Source organism: Oncorhynchus keta, chromosome 5, assembly GCF_023373465.1.
Source record: "Oncorhynchus keta strain PuntledgeMale-10-30-2019 chromosome 5, Oket_V2, whole genome shotgun sequence".
In the NCBI taxonomy this organism is placed as follows: domain Eukaryota; kingdom Metazoa; phylum Chordata; class Actinopteri; order Salmoniformes; family Salmonidae; genus Oncorhynchus; species Oncorhynchus keta.
Genome location: NC_068425.1, coordinates 33675042 through 33696651, shown reverse-complemented (window position 1 = coordinate 33696651; position 21610 = coordinate 33675042). Strand labels below are relative to the sequence as shown.

General features: G+C 43.6%; 1 protein-coding gene and 1 long non-coding RNA gene across 2 annotated transcripts in view; both read right to left on the bottom strand.

Moving 5' to 3' along the window:
* The window catches only part of LOC127930187 (NACHT, LRR and PYD domains-containing protein 12-like), a 99181-nt gene extending 94280 nt beyond the window's left edge, over positions 1-4901 (bottom strand). The window contains 3 exon segments of the mRNA XM_052519700.1: positions 150-293; positions 2840-2918; positions 4452-4901. Of these exon segments, the coding sequence (XP_052375660.1) occupies positions 150-293; positions 2840-2877 (182 nt within the window). The 5' untranslated portion in view covers positions 2878-2918; positions 4452-4901.
* Positions 4902-8269: 3368 nt separating this feature from the next.
* Positions 8270-9123, bottom strand: LOC127930189 (uncharacterized). Its single transcript, XR_008137135.1, has 3 exons — positions 9016-9123; positions 8756-8963; positions 8270-8603 (listed from the first exon to the last, which is right to left on the bottom strand). It is a non-coding gene; the product is annotated as an uncharacterized LOC127930189 (long non-coding RNA).
* Positions 9124-21610: the final 12487 nt, after the last annotated feature.

The window sequence follows — 21610 nt, the reverse complement described above, 5'->3', positions numbered from 1 at the left end:
TTGCTCTCCTGCGTCTGACTTCTCTGCCGCCAGTACACACTCCTTACAGTAATATCATATCTAAATAAAAAAAGCTATGTTCAATAAAAATGTGGATAGAGTGTTTTGGAAAAAAACATAATAAATCTTAAGCAAAATTGTCATCTCACCTCTTAGCTTTGGTGTCATGTTCCCCAGAGAGATTCATTTTAGAGGCAGGGACCCCCTCCTCTCTCTCCCCAGAGAGATTCATTTTAGAGGCAGGGACCCCCTCCTCTCTCTCCCCAGAGAGACTCATTTTATAGCACTGAGCCCTAAACAGAGATCCAGCATGTTGGTTGTGGTTAAAACACTGACAACAATTCTTGAATGTCAATTAATCTCATGTATTCATTATCTCTTTGAGAAATAAAACATTTACTAACAGACATATTGAAACAGTCAGGTGATTTAATTCAATCACATTAACATGTAGTTATGACATCTCTTCTCCATGGTAACTGTCAATAATGATAATAACTCACTGTTTGTTAAGGTAGTTATAGACAGTGTGGAAACAAGGCCATGTCTCACACTTATTTTTATTCATTAAAAGTAGGTTATTTATTGTCTTTCAATCGGTTCATTTCTAAACGTATCTGAGAATGTGGACATGAGGGATAAAATGGGCATGATTGATCTGTTCAGAAAGGCTTTTTGCAATAAGTAAGAGATGTTATATTATGTAAACTAGACAAGGTTATAATGTATAGTAGTGGGTTGTTAGTGATATGTAGATGTTATATTATGTAAACTAGACAAGGTTATAATGTATAGTAGTGGGTTGTTAGTGATATGTAGATGTTATATTATGTAAACTAGACAAGGTTATAATGTATAGTAGTGGGTTGTTAGTGATATGTAGATGTTACATTATGTAAACTAGACAAGGTTATAATGTATAGTAGTGGGTTGTTAGTGATATGTAGATGTTATATTATGTAAACTAGACAAGGTTATAATGTATAGTAGTGGGTTGTTAGTGATATGTAGATGTTATATTATGTAAACTAGACAAGGTTATAATGTATAGTAGTGGGTTGTTAGTGATATGTAGATGTTATATTATGTAAACTAGACTACCTTATAATGTATAATAGCAGATTGTTCGTTATAGGCAGATGGAGGTCTATACCTTGGTTATAGCTACATATCATAGATGACCAACCTGTTCAGATCAGTTCCCATAATGTTATAGGCATAACAGTAGCAGGACAGAGCATGTAGCCTAGGCCTGATATTTTTCTGAATATTTCCAATGGAGGCCATCAGGTCGTTCGGCATGATAATATACATTTATTTAACCTTTAGTTAACTAGGCAAGTCAGTTTAAGAACACATTCTTACTTTCAATGATGGCCTACCCGGCCAAACCCTCCCGTAACCTGGATAACGCTGGGCAAATTGTGAGCCGCCCTATGGGACTCCCGATCACGGCCGGATCGAACCAGGGTCTGTAGTGACGCCTCGAGCACAGAGATGCAGTGCAATAGACCGCTGCGCCACTCGGGAGCCCAAAATAAGCAGGGGTGTATTTTTTTAGGTGAGGAGCGCAATAAAAATATGTCAATTACGTCATACTTTCCTCCAGTTTGTACAGATAGATATAGCCTATTGAATAGCCAGCCCATCCAACCCTGTTCCTGCAGCGCTCCCCTCCTGTAGGGTTTCACTACAACCCCAATTGCAGCTAACCTGATTAATCTTACAAACCAACTCATTATTTGAATCAGGTGGGATAGTTTTGAGTTGGAATGAAAACCTACAGGATGGTAGCTCTCCAGATGCATAAAGATGCATAAAATGCTACGTCTGCCTATGCCCACAATAACATTTCTTAATTTGTTTTTATATTTCTAATACCCTTAGACACCAAGTTAGACATAGCTAATTACAAGGCCATCATCACTGTCATTATTCATGTTTTACGAGGGAAACTGCATCTGCATGCAAATTATTTGATTGCTCTCAATCACAAATAGCCTACGAATTTCGATCTTCTTGAATAACTGTTTCGAGAGAAAATTATAGCAGATGGTTTTAAACTATTAGAACGCTCTCGTCTCAGTGAGCCAGAGGGCAGAATAACTGCCCAATTTCCTAACGCTCAACACAATAACAGCCCAATTTCCTAACGCTCAACACAATAACTGCCCAATTTCCTAACGCTCAACACAATAACAGCCAAATTTCCTAACGCTCAACACAATAACTGCCCAATTTCCTAACGCTCAACACAATAACTGCCCAATTTCCTAACGCTCAACACAATAACTGCCCAATTTCCTAACGCTCAACACAATAACTGCCCAATTTCCTAACGCTCAACACAATAACTGCCCAATTTCCTAACGCTCAACACAATAACTGCCCAATTTCCTAACGCTCAACACAATAACTGCCCAATTTCCTAACGCTCAACACAATAACTGCCCAATGTCGTAACCAACTCAACACAATAACTGCCCAATTTCCTAACGCTCAACACAATAACTGCCCAAGTCGTAACGCTCGTGTAAACGTTGGCAAAAATCATAGTTAAATTGTTGCCAGCAGCACAGTCACCAAGCAGTCACCAACCAAACCAGTTACAGTCACCAAGCAGTCACCAACCAAACCAGTTACAGTCACCAACGCAGTCACCAACCAAACCAGTTACAGTCACCAAGCAGTCACCAACCAAACCAGTTACAGTCACCAAGCAGTCACCAACCAAACCAGTTACAGTCACCAACGCAGTCACCAACCAAACCAGTTACAGTCACCAACCAAACCAGTTACAGTCACCAACCAAAATTATTTTTTTAAATGTTCATCTCACCTCTTAGCTTTGGTGTCATGTTCCCCAGGGAGACTCATTTTAGAAGCAGGGCCCCAGACTCATTTTAGATCACTGACCCCTAAACAGAGATCAAGCATGTTGGTTGTGGTTAACACGGTGACAACTAATTATCGAATGTCTATTGTTCTCTTTTATTCATTATATCCAAACAGTCAGGTGATTTAATGAAATCACATGAACATGTAGTTGTGATTGATATCTCTTCTCCATGGTAATGCTATGTTCCCTACCAAGAAATAACAAAAATTGGTGCTCAAACAGAAGAGGTAACTAACAAAGAGTCACTAATAGTGGAGGCTCCTCAAAGGAGGAAGGGGAGGTCTACCCTCCTCAGTGAATTTCATAAAAATAAAAATAGTGAAAGATTAAAGTTATAATTTTCAGCATAAATTGTGGTAAATAGTTCACTCAAAGAAAGAGAAAGACAATAGTTGAACAGTATTGAACAAATTAATTTCTTCCAAAATGACGAAGCAAGAGTGAGAGAGAATTATGTATATTTCATAGTATATATTTTTTTCACCTTCACTTACTTAGCTAGCATCAAATGCAGCTAGCTAATTTAGCCTACTCAAACACCCAGCTCAAACAGAGAAGGGTGCTATTTTAGAAAGCTGACTATGGCTATCCAACACTGGAAGTCTTCCAAGTCAAGGTAAGCTTTTGGCTCTATTAATTTGTTGTCACCGGGGCTCGCCAGTGTAACTGCTAAACTGCTTGCTGCTGACTTATCACTGTACTGCATGATTGTAGTGGGCTTATACTAACACGTTAGTTCTAGTAGCTATGTTGACTATGACTTGACAATTGATGTAGGCTGTGTGTCGTGGTTAGTGGTCATGATATGAAGGTTTGGCTTGAAAAGGTTTGTTCGCTGTTGAATGGCACCGACCACCACTGGTCAGTAACAACAACCGAGACGAAACATGGGTTGTCCACTAGTGATGGGAAACCGAGGCTTTCAGAACCCTTTGGGACTTTCACCAAATAGTGTTGAGAAATGGTTCATTACTCTGAGCGTTTAACACAGTGTGGCACAATGGATAGGTGTTTTTGTTAGTTCATATCCTTTTTGCCTCCATGTTCACAATTTTTCCAAAAGCATCCGTGATATTATTTAGGATGCCGAAGAGAAAAAAGATTATCACAGGCTACACGAAATAAAAACAAGTTATTTAAACAACAACAGGAAGATAGCGTGGTTTCACAGATAAACATTTTTCCAACCATAGCCAGGATTCAATCTAGTGCCTATCATGTGCCTATGCTGATATCTGATCCAGATCCCTGTCCCTACCTGCTGAGCCATTCAGTCTCTACAAGCTGGAAGACATTAACTAAATGTGTAAATAAGGTGTTCAGTAGAGGTCAGTGCTTGAAAGAGACTTTGCTTCGAAAAAAGCACAATGACCAGGGAGATTGTTGACAATAACATCAACTATATGAATACACATAACAATATCATCAACTATATTAATAAACATAACAATATCATCAACTATATTAATACACATAACAATATCATCAACTATATGAATACACATAACAATATCATCAACTATATGAATAAACATTACAATTGTCGTCATACCTTATATTTCTCTCTCAACAGAAGCAGAGTCTGGAATGATCATTCGGTAGTAGAAAGTTACTTTCATTTGCTCTACTCATTTACATATCAGGTTCTGCCTGTTCTCTCTAACACTCCCTCTCTCTTTATAGCTCTTACGATATGCCTTGGCATACATTCTACAAGTGTCTGGAACTCTATTGGAGGTATGTGACATTCTTCCACGACAAATTCCATGTATTTATTTTTTGATGATGGCGCCTCTCCAGAACCTCCCGTAAGTGTTGAATTGGGTTAAGACCTGGTGACTGAGACGACCCTGGTGGCATATTGTGAGAAATCAGCAAGTTGAGCAGTCTTTGTCACTGAAGATCCTGCCAAATGTGCCCCAACAATCACCAATCGTTAAGCTCTTCACTAGCAGGATCACAGTCTCTCCTGGTTGCAGCTCCTCTCTCCCCAAGGGTAGCAGCTCCTCTCTCCCCAGGGGTAGCAGCTCCTCTCTCCCCAGGGGTAGCAGCTCCTCTCTCCCCACAGGTAGCAGGTCCTCTCTCCCTAGGATTTGAATCAATTGGTAGCTTAGTCCATAGCCAGTAGGGGAGTCCGGGAAGGAATTTCAACAGCTAAATCCATGAATACATCTACAGTGTATTGCCAAAAACCACTCAACAACTTCAAACATAGACTCTGACCTGTCCAATGAGCCAAACTGATTAAAGAATCCTACAGAACCTTAACACCCTCTCTCTCTTTATCTCTATCTCACACACACACACGCAGTGAAGTAATTGGAATCCATATAGCAGCTTTAAGTAATACAGTCTACTGTGTGCTCTCCCCTCCTCCACCTCTCTCTGTCACTTTCTCCGTGTCGTCTATTTATGTTTCTTGTCTTGTCTCGTGTGTCTCTCTAATAATGAATAATGTAAATAATGCGGATATGAATGGTTTGTGTAGCAGTATATAAGGACTGAAAGGGAACCCTTGTCAGAGTTTTTCATCGACCGTGTATTGGGTTTGTGAACGTCTCCGGCCGTAATAATAAAGACAGATTAATTTACGTTGAGTGTGCTTCCTTAGCGGAGAATTTCCATTACAATTACTTTTAAATATATTTCTTACCATTATCTGGGTATTTGCATTTTCAATGCAAGTTCAACTATAATTTTTCAGCGGGATTGTGCCATTTGTTTTTTAAGGTGATAACTGGATCACTGGCTGTCTCATGCGAGGGTGGGTGTTTTTTTATTTTAATTTTACCTTTATTTAACCAGGCAAGTCAGTTAAGAACATATTCTTATTTTCAATGACGGCCTGGGAACAGTGGGTTAACTGCCTGTTCAGGGGCAGAACGACAGATTTGTACCTTGTCAGCTCGGGGGTTTGAACTCGCAACCTTCCGGTAGTCCAACGCTCTAACCACTAGGCTACGCTGCCGTCATGGTCGGATGGCCTGAACTCAGAGTCTGATAGAATACCAAGGAAAACCTCAGTAACTACAGCAAAACATGAGGGAACAAAGGCAGATGGCAGTAATTTCCCTTTCTGGTGTTTCCTTGGTTGTTACTTGGATTTTGTAGTTACAGAAAATGTGACACTATATTTTCTCTGAAACGGAAGGTAATTGAACCAGGAACCTTTGTCACAAGATATAACAGATACTACTACAAAGCCTGATTTCACTCTTAACTCATCTTTGACCAAATGTGTAGCAGCAGTTGGCAATTGTATAGAAGAATATCATAATTCTAATACCTTTACATGGACTACATATAAACACTTTAAGATTGTGTTCTTTTGGGGCTGGAACTGATATAGTATGGTCAGATTGCCTAGCAGTTAGAGCGTTGGGCCAGTAAACAACATTTTGCTGGTTGGAATACACGAGCCAACAAGGTGAAAATCTGTCCATGTGCTGTTAAGTAAGGCATTTAACCCTAATTTGCTCCAGGGTTGTGTCACTCCCTGACCATAAAGAACCATTGTTTCTCCATGGTGTAGTAGGTCAGGGCGTGACTAGGGGGTGATCTAGTATTTATGTCTATGTTGTGTTCTAGTTTTCCTAGTTCTATGTTGGTGAGCTTGGTATGGTTCCCAATTAGAGGCAGCTGATTATCGTTGTCTAATTGGGGATCTTTCTTAAGTTCATTGTTCCCACCTGGGTTGTGGGATATTATTTTGTGCACCACCGTAGTAACGTTTCGTTGTTATTGTTTCTGCCAAGTTTAATAAATGATGTGGAACTCAACATTCGCTGTGCCTTGGTCCGTCTCTCCTCACGTACGTGACAGGTTGTAAGGGTGCGTGCTGGTGGCAGGGAAGTCAGGCGCAGGAGATCGAACTTGGTATAAAACGGAGCAGTTTAATAGGTACTCAGAAAACCAAAATATACAAAATAATACAAGTGGGAAGAAAACCCGTCGCACACCAGAACATATCTTGCACAATGCTTACACATAAACAACCACCGACAAACGCACGAGGGGAAACAGAGGGTTAAATACACAACATGTAATTGATGGAATTGGAACCAGGTGTGATGGAAGACAAGAAAAAACCAAAGGAAATAAATAAAAAATAAAAAATCTAATAAAAAAGACAGCAATACTAACAATGACATTTTTTTATTTGTATATATTTTTTCAATTACAACAGTTAATTTAACATTGCTGGTTATAAATCTTGTTGACGTTCATCCAAGGACACCTTGACTTGCATGACCCTCTCACTGCAGAAAAACATTCTCATGAAATCATATAACGTATAGTTAGAGAAAAGGATTTGTGTAAAAACATCCTGCTTACAATCAGGAAAGTAGAAATGTGACACGTCTGTTTGATAGTAACCCTGAATGATGAATGTGTGAACTATCTTGTCATCTTTTTGGCTAACCACATTGGAACATTCTAAAGGACATGAACTGGCAGAACACGTTTAACCAAAGAATGGTATCATTGTTGTTAGGAAGTTGTACCTATGGCGATAGGAGGCAGACTAAGAACAAGGGCAGCCACCTGAACTAAGGCCCTACAAAGTCAAAGAGCAGTCTACGCAAACAGTGAATCTGAGTAAAATGGCTTTAAATTTAGTCTTTTTTTATGCATATCAAACTTGATCAATGATCTGACCTATGCCCCATAAACTGCTGACACTGCACTCTGCCTTTGTATGACCTGAAACAGTTGTATGGGGAATGCAAAAGCAAAGTGCAGCATCTAGAAATCTAAAGGTGTTTATCCAGCTTTCTTGTTGTTTTTCTGATTGATGAAACAGTCAAGAGTTCTAACGACATTCCAACTGTATTTAATGGTGTTATGTTGTTGAGTTTTCATGCTTTGAATGTTGTATTGTGGTAAGCCTAACCCTCACAATGTTTTTCGGTGATGGAGAGAGACACCAGAAGAACAGAACAGGCCATAACAGAAGAGTATAGACAAAGGAGACAGTAACAAACTAGAACTTGAGACAGCATCAGACAAGACAGACAGCAACAGACAAGACATAGAGAAAGTGACAGAAGAGGGCAGATGGAGAGAGAACAGACAGAGGTGGGTTGAGCTCAAACAGACTGTATGACCTCAAGCTGCTCTGTAGATTCTATGTCGCGCCCTGATCTGTTTCATCTGTTCCTGTGATTGTCTCCACCCCCTCCAGGTGTCACTTATTTCCTCCAGTGCATTTATCCCTGTGTTTCCTTTCTCTCTGTGCCAGTTTATCCCCGTGTTTCCTGTCTCTCTGTGCCAGTTCGTCTTGTATGTTAGTCAAGTCAACCAGCGTGTTTTTCCCCGTACTCCGTTTGCTATTCTCTTTTCGCAATTCGATCCCCTCCTACTGAGGGCTGGCTGAGAGGGAAGGGCTTCACTGAGCCGTGAGTGGGTGTAGTGGAGCTAGTTCAATCTACTACAGTATACTTGATATACACTATACTTCTGTCACACGTCTATCCTTTCTAGCATGGCCATAATGAAGACCACCTTACCTTACTCTGCCCTATCTCTCTGTATTCAGGACAGTAACACTTCTGACCACCTTACTGTCTCTCCATTCAGGACAGTAACATTTCGAACCACCTTACTGTCCCATACCTCTCTCCATTCAGGACAGTAAACACTTCTGACCACCTTACTGTCCCTTATCTCTCTCTCCATTCAGGACAGTAACACTTCTGACCCCCTTACTGTCCCAATTATCTCTCTCCATTCAGGACAGTAACACTCCTGACCACCTTACTGTCCCTTATCTCTCTCCATTCAGGACAGTAACACTCCTGACCACCTTACTGTCCCTTATCTCTCTCCATTCAGGATAGTAACACTCCTGACCACCTTACTGTCCCTTATCTCTCTCTCCATTCAGGACAGTAACACTTCTGACCACCTTACTGTCCCATATCTCTCTCTCCATTCAGGACAGTAACACTTCTGACCACCTTACTGTCCCATATCTCTCTCTCCATTCAGGACAGTAACACTTCTGACCACCTTACTGTCCCATATCTCTCTCTCCATTCAGGACAGTAACACTTCTGACCACCTTACTGTCCCATGTCTCTCTCTACATTCAGGACAGTAACACTTCTGACCACCTTACTGTCCCTTATCTCTCTCTCCATTCAGGACAGTAACACTGCTGGGGAGACTCACTGGTGCTGAGCTCTTCGCCCTGAGTAAAGAGGACCTGCGTATGTTTTCACAAGAGGAGGGTGCCAGAGTGTACAGCCAGATGATGGTGCAGAAGGCTTTACTGGAGGTACAAGCAACCCTATTAACTCGCAACCCCATTGACTGGCAACCCCATTGACTGACAACCCATTGACTGGCAACCCCATTGACTGGCAACCCCATTGTAGATGAATTAATATTTCTAATGATGGACTGGTGTTAGATGTGTAACACATGCATCTCATACAATATATTGTTGGATGGATAAGGTTGTTTAAAATGGCAAGTTATGTTAAAATGACTATACTTTGTGTTTTATTGAATGAAGGGAGTGAAGGGAGTAATGTCCAGTTGTGAATCTAACCAATATAACACAGCACATACTGTCTCTCTGACAGTCACAGTAGTTTTCATAATTTCACTAACTGGGTTTTTCATCTATGACTGTGGGCTTTCAATTACATTCCTGTACTGTGGGCTAGCCCTGTAGTGACTTGGCCTTTCAATTACATTCCTGTACTGTGGGCTAGCCCTGTAGTGACTTGGCCTTTCATTTACATTCCTGTACTGTGGGCTAGCCCTGTAGTGACTTGGCCTTTCAATTACATTCCTGTACTGTGGGCTAGCCCTGTAGTGACTTGGCCTTTCATTTACATTCCTGTACTGTGGGCTAGCCCTGTAGTGACTTGGCCTTTCATTTACATTCCTGTACTGTGGGCTAGCCCTGTAGTGACTTGGCCTTTCAATTACATTCCTGTACTGTGGGCTAGCCCTGTAGTGACTTGGCCTTTCATTTACATTCCTGTACTGTGGGCTAGCCCTGTAGTGACTTGGCCTTTCATTTACATTCCTGTACTGTGGGCTAGCCCTGTAGTGACTTGGCCTTTCATTTACATTCCTGTACTGTGGGCTAGCCCTGTAGTGACTTGGCCTTTCATTTACATTCCTGTACTGTGGGCTAGCCCTGTAGTGACTTGGCCTTTCATTTACATTCCTGTACTGTGGGCTAGCCCTGTAGTGACTTGGCCTTTCTACAGACAACACAGGCTAACCTGATGTTTCCATTGCCCACCCCAAAACAATGGGATTAAATATCACATGGGATAATTGTCTGAATTGGACAATACAATACCAAGTATCTCTCTCTCGCCATTTCTATTAGGATGTGCACAAATCTACAGTTGGAGGTAAGGATGGAGAAACAGAAGCATGAGGTGGACTTCCAGCTGGAGAGCAGGAGCCTGTAACCAACAACAAAATATACACATGTATATCACTGATACACAGATATCACTGGTTGATGGATGCCAACACAATAACATCACTGTCACTGTTTAAGAGGACACAAACTCACTAACATTGTCTGTATGGAGACTCTGATACAGAGATTTATCTTTTAAAGGGATTGTTCACCCAAACTTCAAAATGACTTGGTTTCCTTACCCAAAGCCTATCGATGCTAAGGTTTTGTATACCTGTCTCCAAATGTTAACTTTTGGTAATACATCGGGACACCTTGCAATCCTGATGCAATATGCTCCTACAGTCGTGTTCAGTGGACTGGTGTGGTAGAAGGTGTACAGTCGTGTTCAGTGGACTGGTGTGGTAGAAGGTGTACAGTCGTGTTCAGTGGACTGGTGTGGTAGAAGGTGTACAGTCGTGTTCAGTGGACTGGTGTGGTAGAAGGTGTACAGTCGTGTTCAGTGGACTGGTGTGGTAGAAGGTGTACAGTCGTGTTCAGTGGACTGGTGTGGTAGAAGGTGTACAGTCGTGTTCAGTGGACTGGTGTGGTAGAAGGTGTACAGTCGTGTTCAGTGGACTGGTGTGGTAGAAGGTGTACAGTCGTGTTCAGTGGACTGGTGTGGTAGAAGGTGTACAGTCGTGTTCAGTGGACTGGTGTGGTAGAAGGTGTACAGTCGTGTTCAGTGGACTGGTGTGGTAGAAGGTGTACAGTCGTGTTCAGTGGACTGGTGTGGTAGAAGGTGTACAGTCGTGGCCAATAGTTTTGAGAATGACACCAATAATAAGTTCTGCTTCAGTGTCTTTAGATATTTGTCAGATGTTACTATGGAATACTGAAGTATAATTACAAGCATTTCATAAGTGTCAAAGGCTTTTATTGACAATTACATGAAGTTGATGCAAAGAGTCAATATTTGCAGTGTTGACCCTTCTTTTCAAAACCTCTGCAATCCGCCCTGGCATGCTGTCAATTAACTTCTGGGCCACATCCTAACTGATGGCAGCCCATTCTTTATAACCAATGCTTGGAGTTTGTGGGTTTTTGTTTGTCCACCCACCTCTTGAGGATTGACCAAGTTCTCAATGGGATTAAGGTCTGGGGAGTTTCCCGGCCATGGACCCAAAATATCGATGTTTTGTTCCCGAGCCACTTAGTTATCACCTTTTTGCCTTATGACAAGGTGCTCCATCATGCTGGAAAAGGCATTGTTCGTCACCAAACGGTTCCTGGATGGTTGGGAGAAGTTGCTCTCAGAGGATGTGTTGGTACCATTCTTTATTCATGGCTGTGTTCTTAGGCAAAATTGTGAGTGAGTCCACTCCCTTGGCTGAGAAGCAACCCCACACATGAATGGTCTCAGGATGCTTTACTGTTGGTTGTCTACCATCTCACAAAAGATGCAAGGTCCTGTAAAAGGTCCTGTAAAAAAATAATTGATTAGATTGTTACTTCATGCTCCATAAGGCATTTATTAAATACACAGTTGAACTATCCAGTTGGGTAAGTGAGTGAAAGAGACTTCTGCTGTCAATGTCACCGACAGCCTACAGTATGACCCGGTCTAACCCTGGGACTCTGTTATAAAATTCACAAATTATCTCCACATCGTCTTTAACCAAATAAAAATAAATTGATAATCAGGATAAATGGTATAATAATTGAGTATATAAAACAAATTCCTAGTGTACTGTATATTTCTGAATATCAATGAGAGCAACACTACACAACCCAGGGCACAGGGAGTCAAATGGCCAGGGGATTTACAGTATCCATCACCTTAGGATGGGACATAGAATGTGTTGGACACCGACTTGATTTTTGTTGGGAAACACCATAGAAAAACAAACTACACTGGTGACGATTCCATCATGAATTAAAATCATATTTTTGATATATTTTTATTTTACCCCTTTTCACCCCAATTTCGTGGTATCCAATCGTTAGTAGTACCTATCTTGTCTCATCGCTACAACTAACGTACGGGCTCAGGAGAGACGAAGGTCATGTGTCCTCCGAAACACAACCCAACCGAGCCGCGCTGCTTCTTAACACAGCACGCATCCAACCCGGAAGCCAGCCGCACCAATGTGTCGGAGGAAACACTGTGCACCTGGCCACCTTGGTTAGGGTGCACTGCACCCGGCCCGCCACAGGAGTCGCTGGTGCGCAATGAAACAGGGATATCCCTACCCGGCCAAACCCTCCCTAACCCGACGACGCTAGGCCAATTGTGCGTCGCCCCTCGGACCTCCCGGTCGAGGCCGGCTGTGACAGAGCCTGGGCGCGAACCCAGAGTCTCTGGTGACACGGCTCTAGACCACTGCGCCACCCGGGAGGCCATAAAATCATATTTTGATCCCTGATAGAAACTAGATAGCTCTCTCAGAGCTGCAATTTTGTTTTGACTATTCAAGAAGCGTTGGGTTGAAGCATTAGGTTTCTAAGAGAAGGACAAACTGAATTGCTTTCATGGAGGACTGGCTTGACCACACAATTGACCACACAATTGATTTTGTCATAATTAGCTAAAGATATTGGTTGTCTACCCAAAGTTGCAAAGAAAATGTTGTGGTCAATTAAACACAACAGACCAGAAAAATGGATAAAAGGGTGTGGTTGCAGTAGCAGGAACAGCTACTTTATCTGAAAATGTAAAAAAAAAACATTGCCAGATTCACAGTTAATACATTAGAAAGGATGAAGAAAAAATACTCCAAGCAGCAACTCCATACTACTTGTCAGACATAGAGAAATGATACCTTATACTGGTTGTTGCGGTGGGATTGACGTGGGGTGTGGGGGGTCTGTGGGTGTCTTTTGACATTTGTATTGTATTCCTCATGTCGCACTCATTGTTAAATTGAATTATGTTGAATTATGGTCCAAATCAGATGTTCGGTACTATATTTATTCAATATGACATGAATCCTATAAATAAAAATGGCCAATTTGGGTGCAATCAATTAGCTTAATTTCTTAGATTTTTACATGATATTTAAATAAAATAATTTTTTAGGAATGCCAATCTGTCACGTTCGTATGATGGAGGAGACCAAGGCGCAGTGTGATTTGAATACATCTTCTTTAATAACCGAAGAAACACTAAACAAACTTACAAAACAATAAACCGAACGTGACGCTATATAATATAAGTACAGAAACAGGCGACTAAACAGACAATAACCCACGAATACCCAAGGAATATGTCTGCCTAAAATATGGTTCCCAATCAGAGACAACGATAAACAGCTGCCTCTGATTGAGAACCAATCTAGGCAACCATAGACATACAAACACCTAGATAGTAAAACAATCCCATAAATAAACAAAAGCCCTAGACAGTACAAAAAAACACATACATAACCCTTGTCACACCTGACCTAACCAAAATAATAAAGAAAACAAAGAGTACTAAGGTCAGGCGTGACACAATTTTACTCCCGGCCACACACCTAAGCCTATATGGGAGGGTCTGGGTGGGCATAACTCCGCGGTGGCGGTTTGGTGAGCGACGTGGACCCCGCTCCACTTCTGACTCGGCCCACTTACATAATGTCTCTGGAGCGGGAACCCTCACCACCGACCCCGGACTAGAGGACGCCACTGGATTGATGGTCAAGTCTGGAGTGAGTGGCGCCTCTGGATTGGAGGGAGATTCTGGCGGATCCGGACTGGGGACTGTCGTGGTAGGTTCCGGACTCTGGAGGGCTGGAGTGTAGAGCTGACACAACCCGTCCTGGCTGGATGTTTTTACTTGCCCTGCAACTGCAGGGCGCTGGCACAGGACGCACTGGGCTGTGCAGACTGACAGTACGCAGAACCGGCGCAGGATATCCTGGTCCAAGGTGGTATACTGTAGACCAGGAGCACTGAGCCGGCACCCTCCTTCCTGGCTGGATGACCATTCTAGCCCGGCCAATGCGAGCAGGAATAGAGTGCACCGGGCTAGAATAGCGAACTGGAGACACCATGCGCATCTCTGCATAACACGGTGCCTGACCAGTTACACGCTCCCCACGGTAAGCACGAGGAGTTGGCTCAGGTCTCCTACCTGACTCAGCCAATCTCCTCGTGTGCCTCCCCAAAAGAAATCTTGGGGCTGCCTCTCGGGCTTCCGTGCTAGCCGTGTACCCTTGTATCGTCGCCGTTCCTCCATTCTCCTGTATCCCTCCTCGCACTGTTCCATTGAATCCCAGGCGGGCTCTGGCACTCTCCCTGGATCCATCGACCACCTCTCTATCTCCTCCCAGTTTGTTACCCACTCATCCATGGATATTATGACAGAATAGTTAATATTATAATGACAGAATAGTGGATATTATAATTTAGTGGATATTATAATGACAGAATAGTGGATATTATAATGACAGAATAGTGGATATTATAATGACAGAATGATGGATATTATAATGACAGAATAGTGGATATTATAATGACAGAATAATGGATATTATAATGTCAGAATAGTAGATATTATAATGACAGAATAGTGGATATTATAATGTAGTGGATATTATAATGACAGAATAGTGGATATCATAATGACAGAATAGTGGATATTATAATGACAGAATAGTGCATACTATAATGACAGAATAGTGGATATCATAATGACAGAATAGTGGATATTATAATGACAGAATAGTGGATATTATAATGACAGAATAGTGGATATTATAATGACAGAATAGTGGATATTATAATGACAGTATAGTGGATATTATAATGACAGAATAGTGGATATTATAATGACAGTATAGTGGATATTATAATGACAGAATAGTGGATATTATAATGACAGAATAGTGGATGTTATGACAGAATAGTCATATTATGACAGAATAGTTCATATGATAATGCCTGAATAATGGATATTATGACAGAATAGTTCATATTATAATGACAGAATAGCGGCTATTATAATAACAGAATAATGGATATTATAATGACAGAATAGCGGCTATTATAATAACAGAATAATGGATATTATAATGACAGACTAGTTGTCACATCTGCTCCTGCAACGCCTTCTAATGCTCATCCTGTGTCTCCTTGACCTGCCGCCACTCCCCAGTACTCTCTCCTTCTCTCTCTCTCCCTCTGTGTGTGTGTGTGTGTGTGTGTGTGTGTGTGTGTGTGTGTGTGTGTGTGTGTGTGTGTGTGTGTGTGTGTTTGTGTGTGTGTGTGTTTGTGTGGGCGGAGACAGGTGTGCTGGAGTCAGAGCAGATCCCCACCCGCTGCAACCTGTTCCATAATCAAGACCTCTACAAATACTCAGCCCTGCCACTTCCACGCTGCCAGATCTCTGCTCAGTCAGTCTACGTTTCTAGCCGTTTGTTACTATTCAGATCCTGTTATCCTGTTGTGCCTGATTTCCTTGCCTGACAATGTTTTCCTCTCCACTACAATTCTGCCCGCTCTGACTCTGGTCCCTGTCTCCAGTCCCACGTCTCGTTATCCTGCTACTCTGTCCTGGATTCCCTACTCAAGCACTCCGTTGGATTCCCCTCCGGACATGCTAACCTTGTCTCAACCCCAGCCTCAGCCTCCGCACCTGGTTTCCAGCAACCTGCCCAAGCTTCCCTTGACCTGCACTCCATTGACCCCCTGTGTTTCAATAAATACCTTTGTTACTTCATCCCAGTCTCCTCGTCTGAGTCTGCTCTTGGGTTCCCCTGTTCCACTCCCGCGTAACAGTACGATCTGGCCAAAGAGATGAACCCAGCAGACTCTGCTACTCTCCACCAAACCCTCGTCGGCCAAGGTGCTCTGCTCGAGCAACATGACCAAGCCCTGAAGACCCTTCTGGAGCACATCAAGCAGTTTTCAGAGCCTGTTTCAGAGCCTGTCTGACCTACTGGGTCACAACCAGTTCCAAGTCCTTCTCTTCCGCTCTGGGAGCCGTTTGTTCGACTCCCGAGCGTTATGATGGCAACCTCGGAGCTTGCAGAGGCTTTTGGTAGAATGTTCACTAGTATTTGAGCAGCTGCCCTACTCTTATGTTAGCGAACGGGCCAAGTTTTCCTTTCTGATTGGCTGCCTCGTGGAGCAGCGCTCACCTGGGCCACGGCCCCGGTGTGAGAGAGGCGGTCCCCAATCTGCTTCTCCTACTCCAGATTCACGGAGGAGATGAAGAAAGTCTTCGACCACCCATTCTGCGGTAAGGATGCCGCTAAATGACTCCTGTCCCTCCATCAAGGGCCCCATAGTGTTGCTGAGATGGCATGTGAGTTTCACACCCTCGCCGCTGAGTGGCTGGAATGAGGAGGCCCTTCAGGGAGCATTCCAGAACGCGCTCACTAAGACCCTCAAGGACGAGTTGGTGTCCAGGGATGAGCCTGATGGGCTTGATGAACTCATCTCTCTCGCTATCCGCATCGACAACCGTCTCCGTGAGCGTCGGAGGGAGAGGGTGGGGAGGGTTGCATGTCCCATAACATCTGCTTCAGTGCCTTTTCCTCCTTCTCCAACTGCATCCCATCCCCAGGCTCTTCCAGATTCTGAACCCATGCTGCTCAGCCGGGCCTGTCTCTCTCCAGAAGAGAGGCAAAAACCAATCAGCGCTAGGAGCTGCCTATACTGTGGCCAGGTTGGTAATTTAGGCAGTAGTGGGGGATATACTTTTGAGGCAAATTGCCTGCCCTTCTTCTCCCAAACCCCTGCTTGAAGGCAACCTTGTGTTGCAGAGCCAGGCTTTTCCCCTTTCTGTTGTCATCGATTCGGGCACCGATGAGAGCTTCCTGGACTGAGGTGTCATTACCCAGTTGGGACTGGACACTGTCCCACTCGATTCACCTCTCGATGCAACATTCTCAATGGAAAGCTCCTCGCTCGTGTCTGTGAGAACCGTCCCTGTCATCCTGCGCCTCTGGAAATCACCAGTAAAAGACCCGTTTCCACATAATCGACTATCCTTACTCTCTCCTGGTTCTAGGCCATCCCATGGTTAAAGCTACACAACCCACAGATTGACTGGACTGCCGGAAAGGTAACCACTTGGAGTTAATTTTGTCACTCTAATTGTCTATATTCTGCCCTTCCCCCTGCCTTGTCTGTGCCCAAGTTCATTCCAGAACCTCCGGACTTGTCATCAGTTCCTCCCGAGTATCACGATCTAGCTCCTGTGTTCAGCAATCATCACGCCCTGTCGCTGCCACCTCAACGGCCGTACGACTGCGCCATTGACCTCCAGCCTGGAGCTCCTCTCCCCAATAGCCGGTTGTGTAACCTCTCTTGCCCCGAGTAAGAGGCTATGGAGAAGTACATCCAGGATTCTCTGGCTGCTGGACTTATCACGCCATCTTCCTCCCCGGTGGGTGCTGGGTTTTTCTTTGTGAAGAAGGATAGGTCACTGAGGCCGTGAGTAGACTTCTGTGGGCTGAATGATATTACAGTAAAGAACAAGTACCCTTTGCCACTCATCAGGTCTGCTTTGCCCCCTCCATGGTGTCACAGTGTTTACCAAACTCGACCTCCGGAATGCCTACCACCTTGTTCGCATAGAGAGGGGGATGAGTGGAAGACTGCGTTCAACACACCAGTTGGTCACTTTGAGCCTTTTGGTCTTACTAACAACGCCCCTGCTGTTTTCCAGAAACTAGTCAATGACGTGCTGAGGGATGTGATTGGACGCTTCGTTTTTGTCTATTTAGATGACATCCTGATATTTTCCAAGGACCTAGCAACACGTTCACCAAGTTCTTCAACGGCTGTTGGGAATAAGCTCTTTGTTAAAGCTGAAAAAGGTGGGTTCCATGCTGCCTCAGTGTCTTTCCTGGGTTTTATTATTGCACAGGGACAGTTAAATATGGACCCCACCAAGCTCATGACAGTCACAGAGTGGCCTGCGCCCTCTAACCTGAAGCAGCTACAGCGTTTCCTGGTAGGCATATAGGATTTTCACTAGGTTGAATTTACTCATCAGTAAACTTTGGAAACAGCTTGATTTTACTACTTTTAATGATAAGAATAAGCCCATATCTGATTGATCAGAGGGTTATGTCCACTTGTCAAGCCAACAGGCGCAGGGCGAGAGCTTAAAATGCTCAGTTTTTACAATCTGAACACCTGAATCACTACATGGACTAGGGTTGAATATACTCATCCTATAGGCCAGCCTACACATATTCATATACAGCATACAAGGTCATACAGATTTCAGGTTTTAGGTCAGAGGCATGGTGCCGTGACGTGTTGACTCACTTGAAGCTGACTGCTGTGTTCCTGAGTGACCCGAGATAGAAGGGAGTTCTGTGTTACCATCTGAACTCTGACTCTCATATCTGCTGCCGATGAAACGGGTTTAAAGGGCTCTATTCAATCCGTGTCACTGAAGTACAGCTTTACAGCATGATTAAAATTTAACCACAGTGCCATCCGTTTTGTCACTAAAGCACCTTATATCACCCACCACTGTGACTTGTATGCTCTAGTCGGCTGGCCCTCACTACATATTCGTCGCCAGACCCACTGGCTCCAGGTCATCTACAAGTCCATGCTAGGTAAAGCTCCGCCTTATCTCAGTTCACTGGTCACGATGGCAACACCCATCCGTAGCACGCGCTCCAGCAGGTGTATCTCACTGATCATCCCTAAAGCCAACACCTCATTTGGCCGCCTTTCGTTCCAGTACTCTGCTGCCTGTGACTGGAACGAATTGCAAAATCGCTGAAGTTGGAGACTTTTATCTCCCTCTCCAACTTCAAACATCAGCTATCCGAGCAGCTAACCGATCGCTGCAGCTGTACATAGTCTATAGGTAAATAGCTCACCCTTTTTCACCTACCTCATTCCCATACTGTTTTTATACTGTTTTTATTTATTTACTTTTCTGCTCTTTTGCACACCAATATCTCTACCTGTACATGCCCATCTGATCATTTATCACTCCAGTGTTAATCTGCAAAATTGTATTATTCGCCTACCTCCTCATGCCTTTTGCACACATTGTATATAGACTGCCCATTTTTTTCTACTGTGTTATTGACTTGCTAATTGTTTACTCCATGTGTAACTCTGTGTTGTCTGTTCACACTGCTATGCTTTATCTTGGCCAGGTCGCAGTTGCAAATGAGAACTTGTTCTCAACTAGCCTACCTGGTTAAATAAAGGTGAAATAAAAAAAATAAAAAAAAAAAGGAAATGTTCCTGCTTTCGCGGAGACTGCATTCACGGTAAACGCTGCATATGTCGGATCAATCTGAAATAGGGCTGTCCCGAGCCATACCATTACCCAGCATCCAAGAGGATACTTCCATGGGCTTGGAGGTAAAGCAGCTGGAAGAGTGGGCCACATCCAACAACATGATCCTGAATGGGAAAAGGTCTGTGGAAATTGGGATATGTTTTTCTAGAGACCATCCGCAATCTGTACCACTGATAGAGGACAGGAAGTACTAGTGGTAACAACCAAGTATCTTGGTTTACATCTCGACTCGAACCTCAGTGGTAACACACATGTGGGGCAGTCAGTGAGGAAGGCCTCAAAATTGAATATCTGGTCAGTCTATACTACACTGGTCAGGCCTTGTCTGGAATACGGTGGAGTGCTGTTAGTTGGATGCAGTAACACGGTGGAATGCTGTTAGTTGGATGCAGTAACACGGTGGAGTTCTGTTAGTTGGATGCAGTAACACGGTGGAGTGCTGTTAGTTGGATGCAGTAACACGGTGGAATGCTGTTAGTTGGATGCAGTAACACGGTGGAGTTCTGTTAGTTGGATGCAGTAACACGGTGGAGTTCTGTTAGTTGGATGCAGTAATACGGTGGAATGCTGTTAGTTGGATGCAGTAACACGGTGGGAGTTCTGTTAGTTGGATGCAGTAACACGGTGGAGTGCTGTTAGTTGGATGCAGTAACACGGTGGAGTTCTGTTAGTTGGATGCAGTAACACGGTGGAGTTCTGTTAGTTGGATGCAGTAACATGGTGGAGTTCTGTTAGTTGGATGCAGTAACACGGTGGAGTTCTGTTAGTTGGATGCAGTAACACGGTGGAGTGCTGTTAGTTGGATGCAGTAACACGGTGGAGTTCTGTTAGTTGGATGCAGTAACACGGTGGAGTTCTGTTAGTTGGATGCAGTAACACGGTGGAGTTCTGTTAGTTGGATGCAGTAACACGGTGGAGTTCTGTTAGTTGGATGCAGTAACACGGTGGAGTTCTGTTAGTTGGATGCAGTAACACGGTGGAGTTCTGTTAGTTGGATGCAGTAACACGGTGGAATGCTGTTAGTTGGATGCAGTAACACGGTGGAATGCTGTTAGTTGGATGCAGTACACGGTGGAGTTTGTTAGTTGGATGCAGTAACACGGTGGAGTTGGATGCAGTAACACGGTGGAGTTCTGTTAGTTGGATGCAGTAACACGGTGGAATGCTGTTAGTTGGATGCAGTAACACGGTGGAGTTCTGTTAGATGGATGCAGTAACACGGTGGAGTTCTGTTAGTTGGATGCAGTAACACGGTGGAGTTCTGTTAGTTGGATGCAGTAACACGGTGGAGTTCTGTTAGTTGGATGCAGTAACACGGTGGAGTTCTGTTAGTTGGATGCAGTAACACGGTGGAGTTCTGTTAGTTGGATGCAGTAACACGGTGGAGTTCTGTTAGTTGGATGCAGTAACACGGTGGAGTTCTGTTAGTTGGATGCAGTAACACGGTGGAGTTCTGTTAGTTGGATGCAGTAACACGGTGGAGTTCTGTTAGTTGGATGCAGTAACACGGTGGAGTTCTGTTAGTTGGATGCAGTAACACGGTGGAGTTCTGTTAGTTGGATGCAGTAACACGGTGGAGTTCTGTTAGTTGGATGCAGTAACACGGTGGAATGCTGTTAGTTGGATGCAGTAACACGGTGGAATGCTGTTAGTTGGATGCAGTAACACGGTGGAATGCTGTTAGTTGGATGCAGTAACACAGTGGAATGCTGTTAGTTGGATGCAGTAACACGGTGGAATGCTGTTAGTTGGATGCAGTAACACGGTGGAATGCTGTTAGTTGGATGCAGTAACACGGTGGAATGCTGTTGGAGTGCTGTTGGATGCAGTAACACGGTGGAATGCTGTTAGTTGGATGCAGTAACACGGTGGAATGCTGTTAGTTGGATGCAGTAACACGGTGGAATGCTGTTAGTTGGATGCAGTAACACGGTGGAATGCTGTTAGTTGGATGCAGTAACACGGTGGAATGCTGTTAGTTGGATGCAGTAACACGGTGGAATGCTGTTAGTTGGATGCAGTAACACGGTGGAATGCTGTTAGTTGGATGCAGTAACACGGTGGAATGCTG